Source organism: Helianthus annuus, chromosome 3 (genome assembly GCF_002127325.2).
Source record: "Helianthus annuus cultivar XRQ/B chromosome 3, HanXRQr2.0-SUNRISE, whole genome shotgun sequence".
Taxonomy (NCBI): domain Eukaryota; kingdom Viridiplantae; phylum Streptophyta; class Magnoliopsida; order Asterales; family Asteraceae; genus Helianthus; species Helianthus annuus.
The window spans coordinates 138374452-138385721 of record NC_035435.2 but is presented as its reverse complement, the minus strand read 5'-3'; the positions used below and the strand labels follow the sequence as shown (position 1 = coordinate 138385721).

General features: G+C 36.0%; 1 protein-coding gene across 2 annotated transcripts; it reads right to left on the bottom strand.

Annotated features, from left to right (window-relative positions):
- Positions 1-4423: 4423 nt before the first annotated feature.
- Positions 4424-9140, bottom strand: LOC110929981 (pentatricopeptide repeat-containing protein At3g61360). 2 transcript variants are annotated; one of them, XM_022173179.2, is made up of 3 exons: positions 8839-9140; positions 5221-6855; positions 4424-4769 (listed from the first exon to the last, which is right to left on the bottom strand). In XM_022173179.2, the coding sequence occupies exon 2, from the start codon at positions 6850-6852 to the stop codon at positions 5314-5316; it is 1539 nt and encodes a 512-aa protein (XP_022028871.1). In that variant the 5' UTR covers positions 6853-6855; positions 8839-9140; the 3' UTR covers positions 4424-4769; positions 5221-5313. The 2 variants fall into 2 exon arrangements, with proteins under 2 accessions (XP_022028871.1, XP_022028870.1); XM_022173178.2 differs by having other exon boundaries at positions 4424-4774; positions 8839-9139.
- Between the last annotated feature and the right edge of the window lie 2130 nt (positions 9141-11270).

Genomic DNA, 11270 nt, shown 5'->3' with positions numbered 1-11270 from the left:
CCCGAATTGAAGCATCGTTTTCGTGGGTTGGGGCAATATTTCAAGGTAAGTTTTACATCAATCGACTCGTATCCTCGTTCTGATCAAAAGCCCTAAAACATCGGTTTGTAATTCGGAAAAACCCTTAACTCCGTTAAGTTATTTTAACGGCAGGCTATTTTAAAAAAAAAAAATTGGACGAGGTCGGATTATTATTGGCCAATAACTGACTTGAGATTATTATCGGCCAATTTCACAAAGATGGGATTATTATTTTCTAATTTGCCTTATTTCTTTTAGAGGGTCAAGTTATTCTACAAAGGCTCCTAATTGTAAGAAGTGTAAGAAGGATTTATAGAGTGACAAATGTCCAATAACCTAAAATTAAACTCACTACATCACCACCCAAAACCTAAACACCCACCCCACCCCACCCCACCCCACCACCACCCAAAAACCTAAACCCCCACCCCCCCTCCCTCGGCAAAAAAAAAAAACAAAAAAACCCCAAAAAAAAACTAACCCCCCACCCCCACCCCCTAAAAACCTAAAAAAAACCTAACCCCCCCCCCCCCCCCCCCCCCCCCCGGGGCAAAGAAAAATGAAAAAAAAAACTATACCTCACAAAAAAAAAAAAAAAAACCCAAAAAACCTAACCTCCCCACCCCCCAAAAATCTAAAAAAAAAATTAAACACCCACACCCACCACCACCACCATCCAAAAACCTAAACCCCCACCCCCAACCCCCTCGGCAAAAAAAAAAAGATTATTATTATTATTATTTTTTTTTTTGGTGGGTGATGGGGGAGGGGATGGGGGTTTAGGTTTTTGGTGATGGTGGATGTTTAAGTTTTTTTTTTGTGTGTAGTGGATTTTTTTAGAAGTCTTTATACCCTTCTTACAAATAGGATTCTTTGTATTTGATCATAATTCTTCTTTTAGAAAGTCAGATTAAATTTTTGAACTTCCTTATACTTGTTATCCCAATCGGCAAATCTTATTTGGAGTGTAGATTTTGTTACGAGTATTGGATATTTTAAATTGGTTTTGAGGTGATTTTAAGATAGGAGTTTAGGTAATCAGCAGTTTAATGGATAATTTTTAGGCAAATTGGAAAATAATAATCCTACCTTTCTGAAATTGGCTGATAATAATCCCAAGTCAGTTATTAGCCAATAATAATCCGACCTCGTCCAATTTTTTTGTAAAATACTCCGCTGTTAAAATAAGCTTAACGAAGTTAAGTGTTTTTCCGAATTACAAATCGATGTTTTCGGGCTTTTGATCAGAACGAGGATACGAGTCGATTGATGTAAAACTTACCTCGAAATTGTGTTCGAAATGGCTTGAATTTTGTTAATTGGAAGTTAAACACCCGAATTGAAGCACCGTTTTCGTGGGTTGGGGGCAATATTTCAAGGTAAGTTTTACATCAATCGACTCGTATCCTCGTTCTGATCAAAAGTCCTAAAACATCGGTTTGTAATTCGGAAAAACTCTTAACTCCTTTAAGTTATTTTAACGGCAGACTATTTAAAAAAAAAATTGGAGGAGGTCGAATTATTATTGGCCAATATAACTGACTTGGGATTATTATCGGCCAATTTCACAAAGATGAGATTATTATTTTCTAATTTGCCTAATTTTTAACCACAAGACAGGCAGAGAGGGTATACTTGCAAATGTGAGAGGTATAATTGTACAAATAAGTTTTAATATACGAATTGGCTTAACATGAGAAGTGAATGAGTTTTTTTTTTTTAATTTTTTTCTCATATTACATTATTACTAAATGCGTATTTTAGTTCTAGAATCTAATTTTTTTCGTGATTTTATTCTAGTAGAGTAATTACATAATTACTCTATTACTCTACTAGTGTGAAGTCACATTTTTTTTTTACATTTTACAATTAAACGTCATACTTAACTAAATAAAAAAGATAAAAATAATAACAATAAAATAATTATTCACTTCTAATGTTAATGTCATTTTATATGTTAAGACCCATTTATATTTGATCCTTACACAACACATATCTAATATTTTAAGGCCATATCTAATATTTTAAGGCCAAGCATAATGAAACATTATAGTGGCGTGAAAGGAGCTTGATAACACCTCTAACACCAACCCCATTGGGTATTAGAGGGCGATGAAGAGATAGAGTCATTTTTAGGATAATGCCAAATGAAGACAAAACAAAATGAAAAGTAATGACTGAAAGCGTATTAAGGAGCGTTAACAATTACACATTTTTAAAGGGGTGTTATAGTTCTGATGTGGCGAAAAATGTCTCTTAAGGAACATTAACCATTACGGATGACCTAGAGGTATAAAACCGGATACTTAACACAATTTGATAGCCGAATATAAAACCAGAATAAGCAAGAGCGGAAAGCATTATTCCAATCCATGTTAGTAATAAAAGACAATTACATTGTTATTTCCAATTGCATTGTTGTTCATTATACATTTATATGTCATTGATTGGTGGGGTTGGAAAGGATTATTCCTTTACGTTGACGCAATAGATGCCAGTTCCATGCTGCCATTGTATGTGAAAGATGGTGATAGCACTCTAAAATAATATTAGAGAATTACATTTATAGTGCAATGAAAAATATAATCTGTCTAATAAAACTATATATCTATTTGAATTATAAAATTTTTTAATATTAAAATAAGGATGTTTGAATTTATGAAATCATTTTACATTATATAAAAGTTTTTAGATCCACGAAAGGCAGTCATTGTATATTAATAAATATAACATGATTAGATCTGAAAGAGCAACTTATTAGGTGGATAAAGCACACCTTCCATTAGAGTCAAGATAGATCCAAATACAATAGGACCCAAGAGGTTGCACATGGTCACACCGGTTTACACATGTTTACACTATTTACCTGAATCAAAAGTATTATGGGTATGATTAGCTTATTATGGAGTGACAATTTCATGAACTTTTATTAAGTGACATGATTGGATTACTAATCAAATTCACTTAAATTTATATCCTTAGTTCATCATCTTTATGTTGTTACAAGTAGTAAATTAAAAAAAAATAACCAACAAATAAATTGGGTTTGTGTTCTTAGAAGTGATCTAGACATCTAGCAGTGGTGGAACTAGCCCAAAAGGTTAGGGGTATCCTAATTTTTTTTTTAGGATCAGGGGTATCCTTTATATAACGAAAACGAAGTTGAGTGGTATTTTTACACTACCGAAATGAAGTTAAGGGGTATTTTTACACTACGTAGACATGGTTGAGGGGTAGTCCGTGCTAACCCTAATAGTACTTTAAGTCCGCCACTGACATCTAGTACATTTAACGAGGAGATAAACAAATTCCTACTATCGGGTTAATCTTGAGTGAGTGTTTTAAATCTTGATTCTGTTTATGATGGATAAGTTTTTACACGTCTAACTATACATAAAAAAAATTATTATAAGATAATTGGAGAATTGGTCATATTTAAAGAATCAATCAATAAGAATTACTTTTATAAGATGAGAATGTTTTTTACTCGGTGAACCCCTTTATTCTTGTTCGAATAACACTTAGCTCCCAAACAAAATGATCACATGGACATAGATTATTGTATTACAAACGCATCGATGCCCAAATGCAAGAGTCTCACTCTTGATTTGAGTCATTCCCAATTGACATTTTATGGGATTTTCATTTTTCAATTTTAGAAAGAAGAAAAAAGAAGGAATATGATTTTATCAAAAGCCATATCATTATGGCAATGGAGAATCTTGGGTAACCACTTGAAATTTTTGGGAACACATGCCTCATGTCGGACTCACAAAGGCACAAATGCTTTCCCTTTTTTTTTTCCATTACATGTATACGTTAATTCCACATTAATATCATCATATAATCTTATAATATAGTATATCTTTATTCGCGTTTAAGATACCAATTTGTGTGATTATTCACCTAAAATGGTCATTCAAGGACGTCATTTTTAATTTGTTTGACGTTTCTTGCTTATAGAATAGCTAAAACAAATATAATAAAGTTACTTATAGCCAGGGCCGGACCTAGGGGTGGGTGAGTGTACTCCCGGTGAAACCCATTTCCCCATAGGCACTTAATTTATATATGTATTTTTAAATATAAAATCGGAAAAAGAAAGAGTATATAAGGGCCTAAGGGCCTTTTTTTTTTTTTCGCTCGTACACGACACTTTGAATTCTCAAATTAAAAAAACATGCATAAAATATTTTGACAAGGAAAGTTGTTTTGATGGTATTACTTGACTTAGTATCATGCACAAATGTCAAACAATAATTTCAAGGTTGAAATAGCACAAATTCCTTTTTTTATTGGAAATTATCACCGCATATTTCTTTTTCTAATGGAGAAAAGGACCACAAATTCTCAATAATTGGCTACACGAAGTTGAATTATGGGTGGCCACTAAAACCAGAAATGTTACAAGCATCACAATCCACATGTAGATTTCAATTAAAAAAAATTGTCTTGAAAATGTGTTTTTAGTTTTTTATCCAATCAAATCTTACACAAAAATATAAACAAAAACATTACAAACTTATATGTCACTCCCAAAATAGATCAAATTCAAGATTATACTAAGAACCCAGGAATCCTTCCAACGTAAACGTTCTACGCATTTCGAGCGGGCTTGTACAACATTTAATCCCAAAGTAACACCTTTAAAGAACCAATGATGTTTGATCTCAGCGGCTCGGTTTATGCACACACCAATCTGTGGCTATTTTCCGCAGTTCTTTTGCTAGCAGGTCTCTTATCAGATCCTGGCCTACAAACAAAAGACCAGAAATTACGCATTTAGCCAATGATCTCTAGATCAAGTGGTGGAGAGCTTGCATCTTGAGAGATGCAGGTTCAACTTCCACTTGGTGCAGAGTGAGGCACTGGTGGGCAATGATAGGAGACCCAGGGAAACCTGGGTTGGATCCTTGAGCCAAATGGGTTTTAACGGTAATTTCACTGTCGTGCCTACGGGCGGGTGGGTTACCGGGTTTTCCCCGGAATTGGTGGTGGACTCGGGTTACTCTCGGAGTACTCCGTTTGTCCAGTGAGTGCCCCGAGAGTGCTCGAGATTGATTCTGTTGGCCGTTCAAAAAAAAAAAAAAAAAGAAATTACGCATTTAATGTGTATGACAGTATGCCTTATGAAAGCATAATCTTAGGTTAAAAGAAAAAAAAAACAATAATTAACGGTAACAAACAACAATCATATACCTCTTGAGCAGAATTCCATAACCAAACACGAGAATTTCGTCCCAAACAAGCAGGTAACCCGACAATCCACCCACTTCAAGAATCTGATGAAATTTATATTAATGCTAAACGGTCCTGATTGGGGTCAGAAATGCCAATGGCATGCCCTTTTGATGCAGGTAGCGCGGTGTGAAGTTTCTTAATCATCTCGTTAAGCTTCCTTAACTTATCCTCGTCATTAATTTCCGTTAAATACTTTTCTAAAACACGAAAACTATTCTTACTTAAATGCCTCCCTTTTTCAAGAATTTGTACAGAGCACCCGAAAGCTTGTTCTACCCTTCCATGCGAGCACAAGCTTCTTAATAACACATCCGTTGCATGACTGTGTGGACAATACCCACTCTCAATTAAGTAATTCCAAAAACCAAACGCCTCATCGCACTTTCGCTTTTTGCAAAAGAACTTCATTAACATTACTACTGTTGGTGTTTTGGGCACAAAGTTTCTATCAATCATCTTGCGATAAAGCCCGAGAACACCATCAATTCTGTTTGAATTCATCAATCCCGAGAACATTGTATGAAATGTAACATCATCATGAAGAAGATTATTTTCTTCCATTTCGTCCATTAGCCTAGTTGCGGACTTCACATCCCCTGATCTGATGTAAGCGGACATTAAGGCGTTGTATGCGCCAGAATCCGGTAGTAATTTTCTCTTAGGGATTTCATCGAACAGCTGGCGTGCCTTGTTTGTGTTTTGAGCAATACCGGCTCCATGGATCAAAGTGGTTATCGTCTTTAACGTGGGAAAGCAGTTAGCTTGCTCCATTTCTTCAAGAAGTCGTAACCCGTCTAAGAAACGGCCCCTCTTGCAGTAAGAATCAATTCTGATATTATAAGTTACATTGTCGGGCTTGAAACCTCTTCGAATCATTTCATGGTAAAAAAGTTCTACAGAAGTAACATCACCGGATTCTTTAAATCCCAAGAGCAAAATATTCATCGTTTTGGTGGTCGGTGAGAATCGAGAATACAACTTATTGAATACCGATTTAGCTTCCTTCATTTGCCTCTGTGTGCAGAATGCTCGTAGAAGAAGATTAAATTCATCGGTACCGAATTGTTTTCCATCGGATAATTTATCCTCCAACTTCTCAAATGCTTCAAGGGTTTCATCAAAAGACTGGAACTTTGCAATTCTTGACAGCATGATGCTCATTGATTTGAGGCTGATCAACGAAGGGTGTGTTTTCTGAATTTCATCGATTAGATCCCAGGCCTTGGTGAAATGGCGCATTCGCGTTAATATATGAAGTGTCTTTTCAAATGTATCTGAAGTGGGGGTAAATTGGGGAAATTGGAGGGAGAATTTGAAGAATTCGAATGCTTTAAGGCCGTTAGAGTGGGTTGCGAAAAGACGACCGAGAATATTTTCTACAAAAGAGGTTGAAATGGTTGCCGAAGGGATAACTTGGGCAAGCGTAGGATGAACTGGTTGGTCGGGAAAAGGGTGGTCGTTGATGATCTTGGTGATTTTCTTGATTTCAAACTCCGAATCCGACGAATAAAACCGGAAACCAATGTTGACGAACAATGTAAGTTGTTGAGGAGCTTGAAGAAGTTGATTGCATCTTCTTAGGAAGAGCATAATCTTAAACAAAATTAAGAAAAAATATCAGCTACAAGTTCAAAAACATAACATGAAACAGAGATTGCAGCTTTATTTAGATAGATGAAACTAAGATCCAGCTGAAAATCAAATGCTAAATCAACTTAAAATGTTACAACTTAAAATGATTATTATACCTAAAATCAGCGGCGGAACCAGAACTTTTTAGTTTGAGGGGCATAGTAGGTTCTCTTCTCTACTCGTTAGAACTAGGGGGTCAAACTCACGTTAATATAAATAAAAGTATAAGAAAAAAGAACTCGGTCTACATTTAAATATCCAACAAATTCTGGTGACCGGAGGAGTCTTTGGTTTTTAAAAAGTGAGAAGCGCACAAAAACAACGAGGTCTAAAACAGAGGCACGAAGCGCAAAAGCAGCGGGTTTTTCGTACCTGAGGCGCAAGGTGATTATATAATTTTATATATATATATATATATATATATATATCCCCTAGTTTTTTAGCATCCCTTATCCAAAATATAGCTATAAATAAGCTTTATATATAATTTTACCTACATGTACAAGCCAAAAAACCTATGGCCGACCGAAATTGTGTCGGGGGAAGCAGAGTTGGTTAGTGACAGTGATGGCTGCTTCATTTTGGATTCGAAGAACATGGGTGAGAGCAGTGTCGGTTTTCTCGTTAGTTTGTTGTTCGGAAGCGGTAAAGGGAGGTCGAAGCGGGTCAATGGGGTGGTGGCTGGTCTGAAGTGAACTGGTTTGAAAACGGATCAGTGGTGGTGGTGGTGGTGGTTTTCCTGTACTTTATTTGTATGTTTTTGTTGGCCAAATATCGCTGTCACTCAAATTTGTAGGTTTTTGTCGGCCAAATATTAGGTGATGGTGGTGTTGTGGAGGTTGGTAGAGAGAGAAGGGGCTTGATCTTATAAAAATAAATATTTGCGTCCCTGGGGGTGGGGGCTTGGTTTAAAATAGCGCGAGGCGCTCCGAAGCGTTTTGGTTCCAAAGGCTTTAAGCGAGGCGAGAAGCGCAAAGCAAGAGCTTCACGTATGCGAGGAGTTCAAGATTAAAAAAAATATCAAAACTATTTGTACACATCAATATGACATATTCTACTTGTTACTTGTTAATCAATAATAAACACAAAAACATGATTATAAAGCACATAAACACATAAAAACATAGTTAAAACATACATTCAAGTCAAAATCCACTTAAAACATAAGCATAAAAAAAATAGTCTTTAATCAATAATCATCATAATCAAGTACATTCTTTTTTTTAGGGTAAAGAATCCAAATTTGACGTGATTAAAAGCTGCTGGCCCCTTATGAAACCCTATTGGAGCTGATTTAGAATACTGGGACCAAATAAAACTCAAATCTGACCTGAATGGGCCTGAAGCTTCGCTTCACAGACCCAACGCTTCATGCTTAAAGCGTCCCTCAAAACGCTTCACGTAAAATAACGCTTCAAGCTCCCTTTAAGCTCGCCTTTTTAAACCAGGCATGTTAACGTTCATTTTAACGGGTGATAGACGGAAGGACTCAGAGTGTAGCGAAAAACAAACCACAGGGACTCAGGTATCCATTTTTTTTCAAAAAAGTCGATCCCGCCACCATACCTCATAGACACAAATTGCACTATACTCTAAATCAAATTACGCAAATCGACAGATGAAAACTCAAACCTGCAATTAACTAAAACCATACTAATAAAATGAAATACAGGAAGACAGACCTATAAGCTAAAAAAACTAATTAGGGCTTGTTTAACAAGATTGAATAAATAAGAAGCCCAAACTAATCAAATAACACAACCCTAAAGTCAGTCACATTAGTGTCAGTATACAATTCTCCCAAATTGACCAATTTCAGGCCCAGTATCCTAAATTTAACAGTTATTTGAAATTCAAACACAGCGCATTGTATTTCAATAAGCATGGATACTAACTACAACGAAAGTTTTCGTATTTGAAACCCTAAATGAAAACTGATTGTACCTGTTATTGAATAGAAAATAATCGCCGTCGATCAAGAAGTTTCCGGCAGTGTTATAGACGGAGAAACACGTCGCCGAACAGCTAAGATGGTGGCTGGATCGCCATTTTATTAAAGTTTAGCTGAACTGATAAGTAGAGAAGAGAGAGGGTAGAGTTAGAGAGAGTTTCAGTGATGGTGGTGTTGGGGGTTTGCTTGGTGCCGGCGGTGTTGGATAGAGGGTAGGTTATAGAGATGAAATGGAGATGGTGGTTGTTTAGTGTTGCCGGTGGTGGTGCCAAGATGATATGGTGGTTAGGGTTTAAGGGTTAGAAAATTTGGGAAGATGAAGTGGGGCAGGGCTGTTCACGAGCGGAGCCGAACCGAGCGGATCTTTGCTCGTGCTTGGCTCGTTTACAAACCGAACAGAGTGGAGCGGCTCATTTAAAACCGAGCCTCAAATCAAGTGACCATTTTCCGAGCAGTAAATATTCCGAGCGAGCGTCGAGCGAAGTTCAAGAGATTTGGACAACCGTGTCACCCGATTTAAATTTGCTGAGAGAGATAGTGACAATGTTGGGCCTCAAGTTTTTATGTCTTTAAAAACAGGCACATTTTATAGCATAATATTTTTCTTATGAATAACAATGTTGTGGCCGACGAGGCGATGATCATATTGCACGAACAATGACGTTGAGACCAGGAGACGATCGACTTAGGGTAACGACATGAAACATTGAGGCAATGAGCAAACTGTGGTTTATCGGTTTAGGGTTTAACTTTTAGACTTGATATTACTTTTTTTATTGGCATGATTGGGCTAGTACGTATAGATATAGCTGTAAATTTGTACATAGTGGACCAAAATCTAATAGAGTGGTATATATAAAACTATAAATTTAATTTGTATTTAAGTATATATGTATGTGTAATGTGTGTGTGTGTGTATATGGTGTGTGTGTGTGTATATGGTGTGTGTGTGTGTATATATATGTATAATTCATATTTTTGTATTGGAATAATGGATTTTAATAATCGTAACTATTAGCTGTTAGCCGACAACGATCCCAACTTAAAAAATAACCAGTGGTGGTCTCACCTTTCATATATTGTAAACCAATTGACTTTTACTAAACCGGAAAGGATAAGGAGACAAAAAGAAATTAAGGTTCTGTTATTAAAGGTCCATTAGTTTACACTATGTGAAAAGGTGGGACCACCACTAGTTATTTTTGAAGTTGGGACCGTTGTCGGCCAACGGCTAATAGTTTGGATTATTAAAATCTATTATTCCTTTTGTATTTATATGTGTATATACATGTTTATATATGTATGTGTATATGTATTTGTATATATGTACTAATTAAAAATAATAATTCGATCCGAACCGAGCCGAGCGGACCTTTGCTCATGCTTGGCTCGTTTACAAACCGAACCGAGCAGAGCGGCTCGTTTACAACCGAGCGTCAAATCGAACGAGCATTTTCTGAACAATTTTTGAACGAGCGTCAAACGAGCGGCGAGCAGCGAGCAATTTGAACGGTCCTAAATGGGGGTATGCAATTTTTTTTATTTTATTTATTAAACATTTAAACAAATGATGAACCGATTAGAATACCCTTGAGTAAATAAAGTTAACTGAAAATTTTAATCTGGTTAGTGGTAAAGGACGTATAGTGTAACTAGTTTTGCAAATAAATGATTGTGACTGTAATTATTGAAGTTAAAGGCTATCTGTTGCAATCCAGTACAAACATAAAGGACAAAAAGTGTAATTTACCTTTGTTTTTTAAATGAAAAAAGGAAAACTATCGAATTAGAAAATGAATTGACTAGCGGAGTATGATAAGGTTTGTGACCAATAGGAGGGTTCTCTCATACATGAAAATCAATAACTGGATAGCAAAAATCTATTGCCAGGGTGAATAATGTACATGAATAAGTTTTGTTTGGTTTGGATGGTTGTGCTCTCCTTCATAAGTTGCCACCAAGATTGTTCGAAATTTAGAGAGGAAATCGGAAAAATCGGAACCCTGCAAAGCAACTCGAAATCACCTTAAAGTAGAAAATCTTGGTGATTTGGGTATGGGGAATCTGAAATAAACGAAGAAGAAGTGATCATCTTAAATGAGGAGGATTGATGAAAGGGCGGAGGTAAACAAAAGATCGCGGCGAAGCTCTGTTCTTCAAGTAAATATTGAGGATTTCATCATCATTATGTATATAAATAATCATGAATAGAGCAAACAAAATCAAAAACCTATACTGTGATTACATGAAAACCACATTAACTATAAATGATGTTAATAATGATCACAAAGCAAATGAAATTAGATAGTTTAGTAACTGAAACAGAGGACGGAGACGATCATTACCAATTTGTCATCTGATTTTGAATCAAACAATAGAAATAATACTTGTATGCTGATACTAAAGACTAATTGTGTAAGTTAGA